The 19,396-nt window shown below is 41.8% G+C and overlaps 1 protein-coding gene across 1 annotated transcript; it reads left to right on the top strand.

Annotated features, from left to right (window-relative positions):
- The first annotated feature begins 362 nt into the window (after nucleotides 1-362).
- Nucleotides 363-18,998, top strand: LOC140198418 (major histocompatibility complex class I-related gene protein-like). Its single transcript, XM_072259507.1, has 4 exons — nucleotides 363-552; nucleotides 4,364-4,645; nucleotides 7,671-7,943; nucleotides 18,781-18,998. The coding sequence occupies exons 1-4, from the start codon at nucleotides 366-368 to the stop codon at nucleotides 18,996-18,998; spliced, it is 960 nt and encodes a 319-aa protein (XP_072115608.1). The 5' UTR covers nucleotides 363-365.
- Nucleotides 18,999-19,396: the final 398 nt, after the last annotated feature.

The following is a 19,396-nucleotide window of genomic DNA, read 5'->3' as shown; positions in this document are numbered from 1 at the left end:
ATGACTAAGATGGACAGATTTTTCAAGATGGAGACATTGCAAAAAGGCAAATGTATAGTATGTTAATGCAGATCATTTAGAAGTGGAATCATGATTGGTGGACACGGCCTAAGAACCACCTGACATACCCTGGATCCAATGTTCCTAAGTTGTAATCAGTTTTAATATTAATTAATGCCTTTCTGCATTGTGGTCTTTACATCACCAACACAAGATATTCTGTAGATGCTGAAAACCCAGAGTGACACATAACTAATTTCACATCACTTTGCATCACTAATTTGTGTTTCTATATTGCAGATTTTCACAGCCTTGCATTTTACTACTTGTTGAACCACAGAAGGAGTGAGCTGACTGAATATAGCATGGTGGCAACGCTGGATGACCAGCAGATAGTGTACTTTGACAGTACGCTGCATAGGGCTGTTCCCAGACAATGGTGGATGGCTTACTCTTTCCCGAGTGAACACTGGGATGCAATAGCAATCACAGTGGCAGGTTTTCATGGGATAATCAGAGGGAATGTTGAGATTGTTTACCAACAGCACAGTGGTAAGTGACCTAACAAAACCCAATGACTGTACAGATGGACTTGCATGAAGTCAAAGCCTTATCTTTTTAGTTTAATGTGTCCTTATCACTGCACACCCAGTTAGCAGGTGATGGTCTCTTATAAGGTCTAGCCTTTGTCACAACAGCTGCAATGAGTGAATGGATTAAGATTAAATGATCAGTTTTATTTGTCACATGTGCAGTGGAACACACAGTGAAATATGTTATTTTGCATCAAATCTGTGGGAATTGTGCTGGGGCAGCCTGCAAATGTCAGCACACTTTCAGTGTCAACACAACATGCCCACAGCTCACTAATCCTAATCGGTATCCTTTTGGAAAGTGGAAGGAATCTAAAGTGGTCATGGGGAAAGTGTACAAACCCGTTACAGGCACTGGCAAGACCTACACCCTAATCCTACACTACGTTGGATCTTATACATTAGCTGGACTGCAGTGAAAGAGAAATCGTTGGTTTATTTGTGTCCCAATAGTGCAAAGATAGGATCCTGACTCTATCTGAACATTTGTATCACTGATAGTATTCCCTCAGTTATAATGTTCTATTAATGTAGCCAACCCTCAGTACTGACAGTGATCCTGTGATATTGCAATGATCTCTCTCAGTCCAATTCCCCAAAGTGCCTGCACTTTCCATCTATGTTGCCTCATTCCCACAGTCCTAATCTGCTGCTCTGTCTTCGGCCTTCAATATTGCCTCTCCAACAGTTTTGCCCATCTGATATTGTAGCTGTGACATAGCAGAATTTCTTCAGAAACAAGAGAAACTTTGCAGATGCTAGAAATCTGAGCAACACACACAAAATGCTGGAGGAACTCAGCAGGCCAGGAAGCATCTATGGAAAAAAAAATATGGTCCTGCTGAAGGGTTTCAGCCTGAAACATCAACTGTACTTTCTTCCATAGATGCTGCCTAGCCGGCTGAGTTCCTCCAGCATCTTGTGTGTGTTGCTGGAATTTCTTCAGTGTTGCTTTCTCAATATTCTCCAAGTATGGCACTTAATATTTGGGGGTATTCCATGTCTACCATATGTAAACCTGGAGCCATCAGGTCATACAGCATGGAAGCTGCCCCTTCAGCCCACTGTCCCCTGCTGACTATCAACAGCAATAGCAAACAAAAGAGAATCTACAGGTGCTGCAAACCAAGTAACACACACACACAAAATGCTGGAGGAACTCAACAGGGCAGGTAGCATCTATGGAAAAGAGTAGAATCAACATCCCTTCACTTTAGCAACAATAATTGCAGGACAGGTTATGCTAAACTGAGATTTGCCAGATGAAAGTACAGTCCACGTCTTTGCCTGAGACCCTTTGGCAGGATGACAATAGTCCTGCTCTAATCCCATTTTTATTCTTTCCATACTCTAATCAACTCTCCCAGCTTTTTTGTTACTTACCCAAACATTTGGGCAAGTATACATTAGCCAATTATCCTATGAACGCAAATTATCATTGAGATATGGGAGGAAACTGGAGTACTCACAAGGTCGCAGAGGGAACAAACTCCAAACATTCAGAATTAGAGGCAGGTAAGGTTCTACCTCTACTAGTTGCAATGCTGTGCCTTCCTAATATGTTCTATTGAGCCACTAATACAAGATCTTGTTTGAAAAATGTCACTGTATTTAAGGCGCATTTGTGTTTGTTTCTGGATGTGATGGCATTGGAGGTGATGCAGAAGGGAAGCATTTACTAATCCCTGGGATTAGAAGGCTGTCAAATCATAAACGGCTAACAATACCAGATGGGTACTCACTGGAATTCAGAAGAATGAGGAGTGAACTTTTTGAAACAAAAAGAATTCAAGGGTATACGGGAAGGTGTAATTGGCTTAATATTTTCACATGTACTGAGTTACATTGAAACACTCATTTTGCATGCTTTCCATATAGATTATTTCAGAACATAAATAGATTGCATTAGAACAAAGTGAAATACAATAACAGAATTCAGAATGTTATGCTATAGTTACATGTAAGTGTCGTGCAGCCAAACCATAAGATGTAAGGACTATTTTGAAGTAAATGGTGAGGTCAAGAGTTATCTTTATGGCCCATTCAAGAGTCTATTAAGAGAAAGATAGATGTTGCCCTTGAGCCTGGTAGTAGTTATCTTCTGCCTAAAGAAGCGGGGAGAATAGAGAATGACTAGGATGGGAGGTGACTTTGATATGTTGACTGATTTCTCAAGAAGGTGTGCATGGAAGGCAGGCGGATTTTCATAAAGTACTCTGCAACTTCTTGCATTGGTGGGTAGAGCAGTTACAATAACAAGCTGTGTTACCAATGGATGTGATGATTTATGTGCTACATCTGTAGGTAATTATATGTTGAACAGTTTCCACTCTTGGGAGAATTTTAAATGAGGAGAGAATATTACAAGGTTAGAGAGCAGTAATTTAATAATGAGGCTCTATGGTATTTCTTCTTGAAGTGCAATGAATTCTCTGGAACTCTCTACACTTATGAGTGTGAAGCTTGGACCATTCGACATTTTTAAATGTAGAATAAAATGCTGAAATAGTGAGGAGTTGAGTGCTTGCGGAGGTAAAAAAGAAGAACTGAGATCTGGGGCGGATTAGCCATGTTTTCTGGCTCAAGTAGTTCCTACTCATCCTCAAACAAGAGAAAATCTACAGATGTTGGATATCCAAACAACACACAAAAAATGCTCAGTGGGCTAGGCCATATCTATGGAAAAGAATACAGTTGATGCTTTGGGCTGAGAACATTCAGCAGGACTAGAGGAAAAAAAGATGTGGAATTAGAGTTGAAAGGTTGGGGGGAGGGGAGTGAGAAACATAAGGTGATAGGTGAAACTGGGAGGGGGTGGAGTGAAGCAAAGAGCTGAGAAGTTGTTTGGTGAAAGAGATGCAGGGCTGGAGAAGGGGGAACCAAATAGGAGAGGATAGAAGGCCATGCAGGAAAGAAAAGGGTGAGGTGCACCAGAGTGAGGCAACGGGCAGGCGAGAAGGTATGGTCAGTGAGGAAAAGAGGAAGGGAAATGGTGAAGGGGGTAAGGGGGTTGGTCATTACCGAAAGTTAGAGAAATCGATGTTCATGCCATCAGGTTGGAGGCTGCCCAGACGGAATATATGGTTTTGCTCCTCCAACCTGAGTATGTCCTGAACACAGCAGCAGAGGAGGCCATGGATTGAAATGTCAGAATGGAAATAGAAAGTGGAATTAAAATGGGAGGCCACGGGGAGATCCTGATTTTCCTGGTGGATGGAACGTAGGTGCTCGGCGAAGCAATCTTCCAATCTACATCGGGTGGGAGGCCACATTGGGAGTGCTGGACACAGGAGATGGGCACGACAAACTCACAGCTGAAGTGTCGTTGCTCCTGGAAAAAAACTGTTTAGGGCCCTGAACGGTAGTGAGGGAGGAAGTCTAGAGGCAAGTGTAGCACTTATTCCACTTGAAAGGATAAGTACCAGGCGGGAGATCGGTGGGGAGGGACGAATGGACAAGGGAGTTGCATATGGAGTGATTCCTGTGGAAAGCAGAAAGTCGAGGGGGATAGGTGTAGGGAAAGATGTTCTTGGATGTGGGATCCTGTTGGAGATGGTGGAAGTTATGGAGAATTATGTGCTGGACGTGGAGGCAGGTGGGGTGGTAGGTGAAGCCAAGAGAAACCCTATTGCTTCTGGGGCTGCAGGATGATGGGTTTAGGGTAGACGTGCACAAAATAGAAGAGATACTCATGCTTCTACTTTCTTATATGCCTACATGCCACATCAGTTTATTTTTCACTTGCCTCTTCCCCCCTACCCTTCCCTCAGTCCCAGCTGATTTCTTTGTCCAGGGGGTTTGCGGCTGTGAATTGAAGAATGATAACTCCACAGATGGGTTCATAAGACTGGGCTACGATGGCGAAGATGCATGTGTTTTTGACAAGGAAGCAATGAGTTGGATTGTGCTAAATCCACAGTTCCAAGTGCTTGCAGATCGGTGGAACGTCAACATGCTCATGAACAAATACTTCAAAGCTCTCTTGGAGAAGGACTGTGTGAAGTGGCTGCTGATATATCTTGAGTGTGGGCAAGAAGCGCTACGGCAGAGAGGTATAATACCTGGGTACTCTGAATGTTGGGTACAGGGGAAATACTCCAGATAGCCCAGGTGAGAAATGTGGCAAACCTCAGGTAATTGTTAACTGGAGTATTATTGTCACATACTCTGGACAAAAAATATTTTGCTTGCCATCCATGCAGATCATCTCAAACATTAGTATATTGAGATAGTATAAAGAGAAAAGAACTAATCAAATACAAAATACAGGTCCTCTGTTGGTTGGGGATTTGACCATGGATATTGCATTCTAAGTGACTAGGTGATACACAAAACTGTAAACATAGAACATAAAATAGTACAGCACAGTACAGGCCCTTCGGCTCACAATGTTGTGCCGACCCTCAAACCCTGCCTCCCATATTACCCCCATCTTAAATTCCTCCATTTACCTGTCTAGCAGTCTCTTAAATTTCAAGGAATGGCAGAGACTGATACAGCTTGGAACCAACAGCATTGCAGGAGTTGCCAGTCAGTTTAGAACTCAACATCACACTGCCTTAGGGACCAGCTCTGGATATTTCCTCACGAATTACTCCCAAAACCTTCCCCAAGAGTGAATCTAGCCACAAGGCAGCAGAGGTTGGAGATCAGAGTTTTACTTCTCCTAGGTGAGCTGTCAACCAAGGCTGACATCTGCCAAAGTGACTAGTTTTAAGATGCCAGCAACCCACCTTTCTCCTGACGGTAGAAACAGTTCTGCTGGAATTTTAGCTTTATCCCACATAAAGGCCAGGAGAAGAATTTGTTTGTCAGAGACTATTTGAGATGCATGCCAATGGGAGCATCTAATAGTTAGTAAGAGCTTATCACCACTACCGCTCCAACTGTGACAACCTTAAAGAATGAAATGCATAATATATTGTTGCAGTTACAGTTACAGAGAGAGAGCAGAGCAAATAAACAAATGAAGTGTATGGGCCATAATCAGAATCAGAGTCAGATTTATTGTCACTAGCATGTGTCATAAAATTTGATAACTTAGCAGCAGCAGTACAATGCAACAAATGATAATAAATAAAGAATGAGTAAATAAATAAACAAGTAAATCAATTACAGTGAGCATATATATGTATATTGAATAGATTAAAAATAGTGCAAAAGCAGAAATAATGCATATTTTTAAAAAGTGAGTTGGTGTTCATAGGTTCAATGTACAATTAGGAATCATATCACAGAGGGGAAAAAAAGCTGTTGCTGAAACATTGAATGTGTGCCGCCAGTCTTCTGTACCTCCTTCCTGATAATAACAATGAGAAGAGGGCAGTCCCTGGGTGATTAGGTCCTTAATAGTGGGTGTCACCTTTCTGAGGCACTGCTTCTTGAAGATGACTTGGATACTATGGAGGCTGGTACCCAAGATGGAGCTCAAGAAGTTTACAGATTCCTGTAGCTCTATTTGATCCTCAGCAGAAGCACTCCCATAACAGACAGTGAAGCAGACTGTCAGAATGCTGTCCACGGCACATCTATAGACGTTTTTGAGTGTTTTAGGTGCCAAATCAAATCTCTTCAAACTCTGAATAAAATATAGTGAAATACAATGAGGTAAATTGTGAGATCAAGAGCTGTCCCTTAAACAATTGTTCATTGACAGGAAATCAATGAGAGAGCTGACAATGTACCCATTAGATAAGGCAGACGGGTTAGAAATGCTTATGAGGAATGAATTCTGCACCAGTCCCCAATCCAATTGTGTATGTTAATATTAGTTCAGGATGCGTGGTCGTATTAGCTCATAGACCGACAGCCATACTAAATGAATTAATACATAAAACAGATGAAGTAATTTGGCTCAAAGAGGAGTAGGCAGCTTAGTCTTGAATTCCACTGGGGAGGTCCTCTTTTTGCAGGTGAAATGAAACAACCCAATAAGTTGAAAAGACTTCAAATGACTTTAAAGTAATTTACTAATTCAACTCCCTACTTAACTGTCTAAATGGTTAACTGCTGCTGTAACTATGTGTTATAATTATGTGGTCTTGTCAGTGTTGTTCCCTGGTTTGTCCTGTTTTTTTTTTGTGATATCACTCTGGAGGAACATTGTATCATTTCTTAATGCATGCATGCATTTCTAAATGACAATAAATGAGGACTGAGTGTCCTTATAATCTAATCTAAATGTAGGAACAAAGCAAATCTAAAAGCAAAACAGATTGCACCCATCGAAGGACTCTTACCTTGCTAAGGCATCCAGTTAAGTTTGTAATTGTCTTACATTGCCTCATTTAAATGCAGCAAAATCATTTGGCTGGAATGCTGCTTAAATTGCGAGTAATTCTAACAGTATTCTAATTAAAGATATTTTTCTTGACTTATCTCTTAAAATAATTAGTGCTGTCATTCAGCAGAGTCTTTCTTGATATGTGACCCTGGAAACGCTCTGTAGATCAGACAGCCCTCTGTTATGCAACTGCTGGGAATGAACCAGAACAGAGACTTTTGCATTCTTCCCTATTCCCTCCTAGCAAATCTGGACAAAGGTGGGTGACCAGATACTTCCCACCACAGGTATCCTGAGAGCAGCAGGTATTGGGGATGATATGACATCTGTACAGAGAGTATCTGACTGAGATTGTCCTTCTCACTGCCAGCCAAGCACTGTCTTATTGCTCAGTGGTGAGATTTGGTAATGAGACATTCCACCAGAAGATCTGGACGGTCAGGGAACAACATTATCTTATCCAGTGTCCCTATGTCATAGTACCTGAAGGAAGTCTCATGCTGACCACTACCTGATGTAACTGTGGTCAAAGGTGTTTACCTGGAAGTGTTCTTAACAAAGGACAAGTAGAGTACCAATGTCCAGCAGACCGAAATGTTATGGATAATGCTGCCAGGCCTATCTTCCACAACACCAGGGATAGGCAAACCCTCAGTAAATAGTGACACTGGTGAAAAGGTGCTTTGGGTACACTGAGATAAACTCTAGTTGGAAGAGAGGGGAGTAGAATTGATGTCACAACTAAAACTGTTTTTTCATATTTTCACTGATGTTGATACTCTTTACATTTGTAGCAATCCCTGAAGTGTTTATCAGTATTAGGAGTGATGGATTTCAACCGCTGAGACTCTCCTGCCTTGTCACAGGGTTCTACCCACAGGCTATCGATGTTTCATGGCTGAGAGATGGTGAGTGGGTCCCCGAGATTGGATCCAGTGATGTATTACCCAACCATGATGGGACTTATCAGGTGATGAAAATGATTACACTGAATGAAGCTGAGGGGGCAAAATACTCCTGTTACATCGAGCATGCCACCCTCCTGCAGGGACTCAATATACCACAGGGTAAGTGGCAAGTCAGAGATCCTTGTTGTTGCTTCAGGCTGATCACTTGGGGCAAGCAACAATGCAGAATACATTAAGAGCCTTAAAACACATGTTTTCATATGTACTGCTTAATTTCTAATTGGTCAGGAATAATGATATTCTGTGGAATACGAAATGCCAGACAAATAACAGAATGTTAATACACATCAAGTCAAGTTTATTTTCACATACAGAAGTACAGTGACATACAGGTGCAATAAAAAACCTGCTTGCAGCAGCATGCCGGGCACATAGATTCAGCCAACATTCAGAATATGATTAATTTACAAATTGTACAATACAGTGAAGAGAAAAAAACAAAGACTGTGCAAGACAATCAGGAAAAACACAATCAGAAGCAAGTCTATGCTAATGGGAGAGGTGGTCAGTGTTCTGTTGTTGATGTAGCTTAAGGTTGCACAGTTCAATTCAAAAACCTGATGACTGAAGGAAAGCAGCTGTTCCTCAACCTTATGGTGTGGAGCAACAGGCTCTGTAACTCCTGCCTGATGCTATTAGGAAGAATAAGGCATGAACCGGATGGCAGGGATATTGGATGACATATGCTGCTTTCTTGATGCAGTGCTTCCTGACCTAATATATTAGCACTTCTAGACTAGTTACTGCCTCACAGAATCAGAATCAGAATCAGGTTTAATATCATCAGCGTGCAACACAAAATTTGTTAACTTAGCAGCAGCAGTTCAATACAATACATTATCCAGAAGAGAAAAAAAAGTAATTATAATAATAAATAAACAAGTAAATCAATTACAGTAGATTAAAAAAAACTTGCAAATAACAGAAATACTGTATGCTAAAAACAGTGAGGTAGTGTCCAAGGATTCAATGTCCGCTTAGGAATTGGATGGCAGAGGGGAAGATGCAGTTCCTGAATCACTGAGTGTGTGTCTTCAGGCTCTGTACCTCCTACCTGATGGTAACAGTGAGAAAAGGGCATGCCCTGGGTGCTGGAGGTCCTTAATATTGGACGCTGCTTTTCTGAGACACTGCTCCCTGAAGATGTCCTGGATGCTTTGTAGGCTAGTACCCAAGATGGAGCTGATTAGATTTACAACCGTCTGCAGCTTCTTTCACTCCTGTGCAGTAGCATCCCCCATCCCCCGTCCCCCATCCTCCATACCAGACAGTGATGCAGTCTGTCAGAAAGCTCTCCACGGTACATCTATAGAAGTTTTTGAGTGTATTTGTTGACATGTCAAATCTCTTCAAGCTTCTAATAAAGTATAGCCGCATCATGCCTTCTTTATAACTTAATCAATTTGTTGAGACCAGGTTAGATCCTCTGAGATTTTGACACCCAGGTACTTGAAACTGCTCACTCTCTCCACTTCCGATCCCTCTATGTCGATTAGTATGTGTTCCTTCGTCTTACCTTTTCTGAAATCCACAATCAGCTTTTTCGTCTTACTGACATTGAATGCCAGGTTGTCGCTGCAGCACCACTCCACTAGTTGGCATATCTCACTCCTGTATGCCCTCTTGAGATTCTACCAACAATGGTTGTATCATCAGCAAATTTATAGATGGTATTCGAGCTATCCCTAGCCATACAGTCATCTGTATATAGAGCAGAGCAGTGAGCTAAGCACACGGCCCTGATGTGCGCTGATGTTGATTGTCAGTGAGGAGGATATGCTAATAACCATCCACACAGATTGTGGTCTACCAGTTAGGAAGTCGAGGATCCAATTGCAGAGGGAGGTACAAAGGCCCAGGCAACTTCTCAATCAGGATTATGGGAATGATAGTATTAAATGCTGAACTATAGTGGATGAACAGCACACTGAAGTAGGTGTTAGTATTGTCCAGGTGGTCTAAAGCCATGTGGACAGCCATTAAGATTGCATCTTCCATCGACCTACAAATTGCAATGGGTCCAGGTCCTTGCTGAGGCAGGAATTCAGTCTAGTCATGACCTGCCTCTCAAACCATTTCATCACTGTTGATATGAAAGCATCCAACATGTTCCTGTAGGTAACAATGTAACAATAAGTAGCCAGTGGTTTTCTTTCTGAAATTTTAATGGATATCAACAGTATTCTCAGTATACAGGTGTGAAATATTTATATCCCCTGAAAGTGCAGATAGGGAGGCTATTTGATGTTAAGTACTCTGGCAGTGAAGAACTCCCAAAGTACTGTCCCCTCTGAAGTTCACTAATCTGTCAGGGCAGATGAATGAGATTTATGACCAACAGTCAGCTACTTTTTATTACCTGCCAATAATGGCAGTAAGTATTTCCTGCCTCAGGTGTTGCGGAGGTTCCATCTCCTACATTTTTAACCAGTGATGATTTACAAGCCAGGATGAGACAGACTGAGTGATGAAGATAATTCAACTGACCATAGAAGAAGTGGCAGAATTCTCCTGTCCAAGAATTCCTGGTTTTCCACATTACCACATAGTATAGATTGGTTGATTGCACTATGTACTTATGAAAGGATTAATTTGGTGTTAAATGTACTGGTAGAGAGGCCCTGCACTATAATTATCTGACATTACTCATAGTTTGGGTCACTTAGATTAGCTCCTATCTGGACAAATCCACTACTGAATTGTGAAGACGTAAGAGAATACAGATACTAGAATGTAGGGTAACAAACAAGTTGTTGGGGGAATTCGATTGGTCAAGTAGTATCTGTGGAGCGAAATGGAAATTTAATATTTTAGCTCAACCTTTATCAAACTACATATATGTCACTATATACAACCATTAGATCCATTTTCTTGTGGGAATACTCAATAAATCCAAAATAGAATAATAACTGTAACAGAATCAATGAAAGACTGCACCAACATGGCCTTCAGTCAGTGTGCAGAAGACAACAAACTGTGCAAATACTAACAAAAACAAAAAATAATAAATAAATAAATAAACAAACAAACAGACAATAAGTACCAAGAACATGAGATGAAGATTCCTTGAAATTGATTCCTTTGGTTGTGGGAACATTTTAATGTGGCAAGTAAAGTTGAGTGAAGTCATCCTCTTTGACCACAAGACCATATGATATAGCAACAGAGTTAGTCCATTTGGCCCATGGAGTCAGCTCCACCATTTCATCATGGCTGATCTATTTTTCCTCTCAGCCCCAATCTCTTGCCTTCTCCTCATATACCTTTGTGCCCTGACCTATCAAGAATCTATCAACTTCTGCCTTAAATATGCATAAAGACTTGGCCTTCACAGCTGTCTGTGACGAGTTCCACAGATTCACACCCTTGGGCTAAAGAAATTCCTCGTCATCCCTGTTCTAATAGGATGGTCCTCTATTTTGAGGCTGTTTTCTCTGGTCTTAGGCACTCCCACCATAGAAAACGTTCCCTTCTCGTCCACTCTATCAAGACCTTTCACCATTCTATAGATTCAGGAGAATGATGGTTGAGGAGTAATAACAGTTCCTGAACCTGGTTGTGTTAGTCCTGAAACTCCTGTACTTTCCTTCTGATGGCAGCAGCAAGAAGAAAGTATCACCTTGGTGGCTGGGGTGATAATTGGATGCCGTTGAGGACAGGTGATAAGCACATGAAATACAGGCAAGCAGGACTAGTGACAGATGCTGGGGAGGCAGACAAAATTGACTGCAGCTGTTGGAATATTGAACAACAAAATATTACAGCAAGAGGTTTGAGGGTCAGGCAGCAACGAAGAGGGAAGTGGATTGTTTATGCTTGCAGACAGAAGAAATTGCAGGTAGAAGAATCTGGAAGAGACACTGCTGAATCATGGCAAGACAACTCACTTTAAAGAATGTAAGCACAGTGAGCACAACTGTCATTGATCCCAATCAACGAATGGAAGCTTGGTTACACTGAATAATATAGATTACATGAAACAGGCAAAAAAATCCAAATAGTCCATGTTTATATTCACACTCTGCACTATTCTGAGTATTTGTATAGTCCTTCACCCATTCTCATTCATGTCCTTGTCCACGTTCTTGAAAAATGCATCCTGATTAAAAGAATGACACTTTTGAAAGTATTTTTTCATTCTTTCCCTTTGTCCTACCAAAGATGTTTCTCCTGAATTCCTTCCTGTGTATATTAGAGCTCATCAAGTCTGCACGGTTACAATTTCTTGATTCCCCCAGCATGAAATTATCTCTTCTGTACATATATTCTTCACTTTTCCGAGCTCTGCTGAATACTCTTTTCTGCAGAGATCCATCTATTGTATAGAAAGTTTTGACTCTATCTCAACACATTCCCTGGAGAGGACTGCAGAAATGTGTGGTCATATTAGCTCACAGACAGGCAGCCATACTAAATGAATTAATACATAAAACAGATGAAGTAATTTGGTTTAACGAGGAGTAGGCAGCTTAATTTTGAATTCCACTGGTCAGGTCCTCTTTTTGGAGTTGAAATGAAGTAAGCCAATAAGTTGAAAAGACCTCAAGTGACTTTAAAGTAAAGTACTAATTCAACACCCTACTTAACCATCCAAATGGTTAACTGTTGCTGTAACTATATGTTATAATTATGTGGTCTTGTCAGTGTTAGTCTTTGGTTTGTCCAGCTTATTTTGTGATATCACTCTGTAGGAACATTGTATCATTTCTTAATGCATGCATGTATTTCTAAATGACAATAAACGAGGACTGAGTATCCTCATAATCTAATCTAAATGTAGGAACAGAGGAAGCAAAACAGATTGCACCCATCTGAGGACTCTTATCTTGCTATGGCATCCAGTTAAGTTCTGAACTTAAAGGGAGCTAATCCCAACGACACATCAAGCAAAAGTATGCTGCACCTATTTCATAACCTATGAACTTGCTTCACAGATAAGTTCTGTAAAGATTTCATACTGCACTCTCCAGGGCCCTTCTGATGTTCTGAAGATAGCTGATCAGTACAAACTGATTGTAACTTTATCCATGTGTGTGTTTATGTAAGAGATAGACAGATACAGAATGAGGGAAGAAAGAAAGGAGAGAGAGAGGGAAAGAGGGAGAGAGAGACCACCGAATTGCAATGTGTCAACAGAGCTTAAAGCTTTTGAAGTCTTATAGTTATAAACTTCTTTATTTCCATTTGTTTTAGTAAATTTCTTTGCAGTCCAAAAACATAAGAAGGAAATATCTTTATTGACTTCACAACTGAACACTAATCTATATATTTCTGGTACTTGTTTGTTTCTCTGAAATTTTAATTACCCTGGAGATGCTCTATTTTTGTTCCTACCATTGGGGATGAGGTACATAATCTTGAAGACCAACACTCAGTGATTCAAAAACATCTCCTTCCCCTCCACTACCAAATTGCTGAAATGTCCATCAACCCATGAACACTACCCCATTATTCTTCTTTTTTGCACTGTGCATTTTTTTTTGTAAATTAAAGCAATTTTATGTTTATATGCTGTGTTGCTGCTGATAACTTCACCTCATCTATGCCAGTGATAGCAAAACTGTTTCTGTTCAAATCAAATCAAATCAAGTTTAATCATCATTCAACCCATACATAGATACAGCCGAATGAGACAGCATTCCTCTGGGGCCAATGTACAAAGCATTCATGATAGCAAGCAAGCATTCAAAAGAGTAAGTAACATGATTCAACATAGCCAGTGAAGAAGCACATTCATTCAAAAAAACATGTATATAGTTCAAGAACCTTAGCGACAAAGTCCGGCAATCATGGTACAGCGTCCCGACAGCATGCAGATGCATGCAATCTAGCCTGTCATTCCACCTCTCAAACATGGACGAACAGCAGCAATGGAAGGGGCCAAGTCCCAGCCGAGCATAGATGCCACGGTTCTCCCCTGGTCTGCAGTAGCAGGCAAGCCCAAGGCTTGAAACCTAGCCCTCACTAGAACCAAGGCCACACAACTTCCATGTCTTCTATCCCACCACCAGACAAGGGTCGGTAAGTAGAGGTAGGTTTACCTGTGTTATTTGTGGAAAGGAGGAAGTATGCATGGTGCCAGATGCGGGAGGTCCTGGAGTTTCCCAGTCTCCTGGACAGCCATATCTGAACCAGGTGTGTCGAGCTGCAGCTCCTAAGAGACTGAGTTGGGGAACTGGAGATGCAGCTCGATGACCCTCACCCGGTCAGGGAGATCGAGGAGGTGATAGAAAGGAGTTATAGGCAGTTGGTCACACCGGGGCCACAGGAGACAGACAAGTGGGTCACAGTCAGGAGGGAGAAGCGGAAGAGTCAGGTACTAAAGAGTACCCCTGTGGCTGTACCCCTTTGACAATAAGTTCTCCTGTTTAAGTGCTGACGGCGGGGACAGCCTACCTGGGGGAAGCGACAGTGGATGTGCCTCTGGCATAGAGTCTGCCCTTGTGGCTCAGAAGGGTAGGCAAAAGAAGAGGAAGGCAGTAGTGATAGGGGACTCTATAGTTAGGGGGTCAGACAGGCGATTCTGTGGATGCAGGAATAAAACTAGGATGGTAGCTTGCCTCCCAGGTGCCAGGGTCTGGGATATTTCAGATTGCGTCCAAGATATCCTGCAGTGGGAGGGAGAACAGCCAGAGGTTGTGGTACATATTGGTACCAATGACATAGGTAGGAAAAGGGAAGAGGTCCTGAAAAAAGACTACAGGGAGTTAGGAAGAAAGTTGAGAAGCAGGACCACAAAGGTAGTAATCTCGGGATTACTGCCTATGGCACGCGACAGTGAGAATAGGAATAGAATGAGGTGTAGGATAAATGTGTGGCTGAGGGATTGGAGCAGGGGGCAGAGAATCAGATTGCTGGATCATTGGGACCTCTTTTGGGGCAGGTGTGACCCGTACAAAAAAGGCAGGTCGCACTTGAATCCCAGGGGGACCAATATGCTGGTGGGGAGGTTTGCTAAGGCTACAGGGGAGAGTTTAAACTAGAATTTTTGGGGATTGGGAACTGAACTGAAGAGACTGGGGAAGAGGAGGTTGGCTGACAAATAGAGAAAGCTGGTAGACAGTGTGAGAGGGAGGATAGGCAGGTGATAGAGCAGGGATACGCTCAGACCGAAGGTTTGAGCTGCGTCTATTTTAACGCAAGGAGTGTTGTGAACAAAGTGGATGAACTTAGAGTGTGGATCAGTTCTTGGAGATACAATGTGGTGGCCATTACAGAGACTTGGATGGCTCAGGAACAGGAACAGTTACTTCAAGTGCCGGGTTTTAGATGTTTCAGAAAGGACAGGGAGGGAGACAGAAGAAGTAGGGGTGTGGCACTGTTGATCAGAGATAGTGTCACGGCTGCAGAAAAGTTGGACACTGTAGAGGGATTGTCTATGGAGTCTCTGTGGGTGGAGGTTAGGAACACGAAGGGGTCAATAACTTTACTGGGTTTTTTTATAGGCTGCCCAGTAGTAAAAGGGATTTCAAGGAACAGATAGGGAAACAGATCCTGGAAAAATGTAGTAATAACAGAGTTGTCGTGATGGGAGGCTTTAATTTCCCAAATATCGATTGGCATCTCCCTAGATCAAGGTGTTTAGATGGGGTGGTGTTTGTTAGGTCTGTTCAGGAAGGTATCATGACACAATATGTAGATAAGCTTACAAGAGGAGAGGCTGTACTTGATTTAGTATTGGAAAATGAACCTGGTCAGGTGTCAGATCTCTCAGTAGGAAAGCATTTTGGAGATAGTGATCATAATCCTATCTCCTTTGCAATAGCATTGGAGAGAGATAGGAAAAGACAAGTTAGAAAAGCGCTTAATTGGAGTAAGGAGAATTATGAGACTATCAGGCAGGAAATTGGAGGCTTAAGTTGGAAACAGATGTTCTCAGGGAAAACTACAGAAGAAGTGTGGCAAATATTCAGAGGATATTTGTGTGGAGGTCGGCATAGGTATGTTCCAATGAGACAGGGAAGTTATAGTAAGGTACAGGAACCATGGTGTAACAATGTTGTAATAAATCTAGTCAAGAAGAAAAGCAAAGCTTACAAAAGGTTCAAAGAGCTAAGTAATTTTAGACATCTAGAAGATTATAAGGCGAATAGGAAGGAGCTGAAGAAGGAAATTAGGAGAGCCAGAAGGGGCCATGAGAACGCCTTGGCAGGAAGGATTAAAGAAAACTGCAAGGCATTCTACAAGTATGTGAAGAGCAAAAGGATAAGACATGAAAGAATAGGACCTATCAAGTGTGACAGTGAGGACGTGAGTATGGATCTGAAGGAAATAGAACAGGTACTTGATGAATACTTTAGTATTCACTGTGGAAAAGGATCTTGGTGATTGTAGTGATGACTTGCAGCAGACTGAAAAGCTTGAGCACGTAGATATTAAGAAAGAGGATGTGCTGGAGATTTTCGGAAGCTTCAAGTTGGATAAGTTGCCGGGACTGGATGAGATGTACCCCAGACTACTGTGGGAGGTGAGGGAGGAGATTGCCGAGCCTCCAGCGATGATCTTTGCACCATTAATGGGGAGGGGAGTGGTTCCGTAGGATTGGAGAGTTGTGGATGTTGTTCCTTTATTCAAGAAAGGGAGTAGAGATAGCCCAGGAAATTATAGACCAGTAAATCTTACCTCAGTGGTTGGTAAGTTGATGGAGAAGATCCTGAGAGGCAGGATTTATGAACATTTAGAGATGTATAATATAATTAGGAATAATCAACATGGCTTTGTCAGGTCGTGCCTTACGAACCTGATTGAATTTTTTGAGGATGTGACTAAACACATTGATGAAGGAAGAGCAGTAGATGTAGTGTATATGGATTTCAGCAAGGCATTTGATAAGGTACCCCATGCAAAGTTTATTGTGAAAGTAAGGAGGCATGGGATCCAAGAGGACATTGCTTTGTGGATCCAGAACTGGCTTGCACATAGAAGGCAAAGAGTGGTCATAGATGGGTCATATTCTGCATGGAGGTCGGTCACCAGTGGAGTGCCTCAGGGATCTGTTCTGGGACCCTTACTCTTTTTGATTTTTATAAATGACCTGGATGAAGAAGTGGAGGAAATGGATAGTAAGTTTGCTGATGATACAAAGCTTGAAGGTGTTGTGGATATTGTGGAGGACTGTCTGATGTTACAGCAGGACATTGATAGGATGCAAAACTAGGCTGAGAAGTGGCTGATGGAGTTCAACCCAGATAAGTGTGACGTTGTTCATTTTGGTAGGTCAAATGTGATGGCAGAATATAATATTGATGTTAAGACTCTTGGCAGTGTGGAGGATCAGAGGGATCTTGAGGTCCGAGTCCATAGAACGCTCAAAGTAACTGCACAGGTTGACTCTGTGGTTGACAAGGTGTACAGTGTATTGGCCTTCATCAATCGTAGGATTGAATTTAGGAGCTGAGAGGTAATGGTGCAGCTATATAAGACCCTGGTCAGACCCCACTTGGAGTACTGTGCTCAGTTCTGGTCACCTCACTACGGGAAGAATTTGGAAGCCATAGAAAAGGTGCAGAGGAGATTTACAAGGATGTTGCCTGGATTGGGGAGCATGTCTTATGAAAGTAGGTTGAGTGAACTTGGCCTTTTCTCCTTGGAGCGACGGAGGATGAGAGGTGACCTGATAGAGGAGTATAAGATGATGAGAGGCACTGATCATGTGGATAGTCAGAGGCTTTTTCTCAGGGCTGAAATGGTTGCCACAAGAGGACACCAGTTTAAGATGCTGGGGAGCAGGTACAGAGGAGATGTCAGGGGTAAGTTTTTTATTCAGAGAGTGGTGAGTGCATGGAATGGACTGCCAGCAACCGTGGTGGAGGTGGATACAATGGGGTCCTTTAAGAGACTTTTGGATATGTACATGGAGCTTAGAAAAATAGAGGGTTATAGGTAAGCCTCGTAATTTCTAAGGCAGGGACATGTTCGGCACAACTTTGTGGGCCAAAGTGCCTGTATTGTACTGTAGGTTTTTTCACTGTTTCTATGTTTCTATAAAGAGACTGGCAATAGGCTACAGCCATGGAGCCAGGTCAACAGCGAGGCAAATGCTGATGGCTATATTTGGGATGTTCTGGTTTAGACCATAAGACTATAGAGAAAGGCCATTTGGCCTATCAGGTCTGTTCCACCATTCCATCATGGCAAGGGTAACAGGCCTGTGGCAACTTAAATTATCACTGTTGATCAGCGTCTTGTGATTGCAAATGAAATGACCAAGACAATCTCCCACGGTTATATTGAACTAATTCCGATGCTTCCAAGTAGCAGACAGGAACACGGTCTTCAGCCAGGTCAGCTCTTTCATACCGAAACTGGCTCCTCTAACATCTTGATCATCTCCTTTCCTGATATCTCAACTGGCTCCTTCTCCCACATCCAGTCGGTCCCTGCAATATCTCAGCTTACGCCACTTCCAACAGCAGTGCAGCTATTGTGATCAATGAGTAGTTCACTGATGGAGTAGCCCTGCAGTACTCAAAATTCTTGGAGTAAAATTGTCTTTGGATTGTTAAAAGCAAATTTTACAAAGAAAAAGATATCTTTTCTTGGCCCCCAAGAAGCAATTACTTTCACTCATGCCACAATCCTACCCGAAGTTGTAAATGATGTCTCAATGTTAATATGAACTTAAAAGTTTTTACATTGATTTATTTTAAACATAGCTCTGCAGAAGATCATAGGCATTCTTGGATAGGTACTTGGAGCTGAGAAAAATAGAGGGCTATGGGTAACCTTAGGTAGTTTCTAAGTAAGTACATGTTTGGCACAGCATAGTGGGCCAAAAGGCCTGTATTCTGCTGTAGATTTTGTATGTTTCTATATTTTCTGTATCTATGTCTAAATTACATTATAACTTGATGTGAACAGTACAAGTTTAATGCAGATAATAAAATGTTACAAAGTGGTTATCAAAAAAATTGAAATATTCTCTATGTATCCACAGAGAGGACAACAAAGAAAGATACAAAGACAGTAACTGTGGCTGGAGTTGCAATCATTCCACTCATTCTCCTCGGGATCATCATTGGAATTGGCTTCTGGAGGAAGAAGAATTACAGCAAACCTCTGAGTAACCAGCAAGGACCTGCTGAAATCAACCATGATCAACAGTGTACTGTTGTGACCAGGAGAGACAAAGGCTTCCTCAGCGCTGACAATTAGCTTTTCATTTCATCCATTAGTGTTGTGATTGTTGTATTTACTACCTATTCCCTGATGTTCCAAACCTGTTAATAGGGCATAGATTTGTTATAAGGGTTCATCCATTTAAAATAGAAATGAGGTGGAATTTCCTTCCAGAGACACATGAATTTCTTCAATTTCAATTCTTGCTCCAGTGTCAGGTTCAATGAATGTTTCCAAGACTGTGAAATTCAGGTTTTTGGAACATAGGTTAATCAAGGATTTGGGAAATTATGTAGAAAAATGCTCAGTATCGGACTGTCCATAATTTCACTGAATGATAGAACGTGTTGAAAGGGGCTCACAACTGATTCCTGCTCCTAGTTCACTTGCCCATTTGTCAAGACTCTCCACAACATACTCTGCATTACTTCATC

This window comes from Mobula birostris, chromosome 5, assembly GCF_030028105.1.
Source record: "Mobula birostris isolate sMobBir1 chromosome 5, sMobBir1.hap1, whole genome shotgun sequence".
NCBI lineage: Eukaryota > Metazoa > Chordata > Chondrichthyes > Myliobatiformes > Myliobatidae > Mobula > Mobula birostris.
Note: the sequence above shows the minus strand (reverse complement) of the source record. Positions and strands in the feature narration are given on the sequence as shown.

Coding starts and splice junctions, on each gene's coding strand:
- LOC140198418 (XM_072259507.1), top strand. CDS start 366: ATGGTGGCAACGCTGGATGACCAGCAGATAGTGTACTTTGACAGTACG. Junction 553..4,363: donor TGTTTACCAACAGCACAGTG/GTAAGTGACCTA, acceptor CCCTTCCCTCAG/TCCCAGCTGATTTCTTTGTC. Junction 7,944..18,780: donor GGGACTCAATATACCACAGG/GTAAGTGGCAAG, acceptor ATGTATCCACAG/AGAGGACAACAAAGAAAGAT.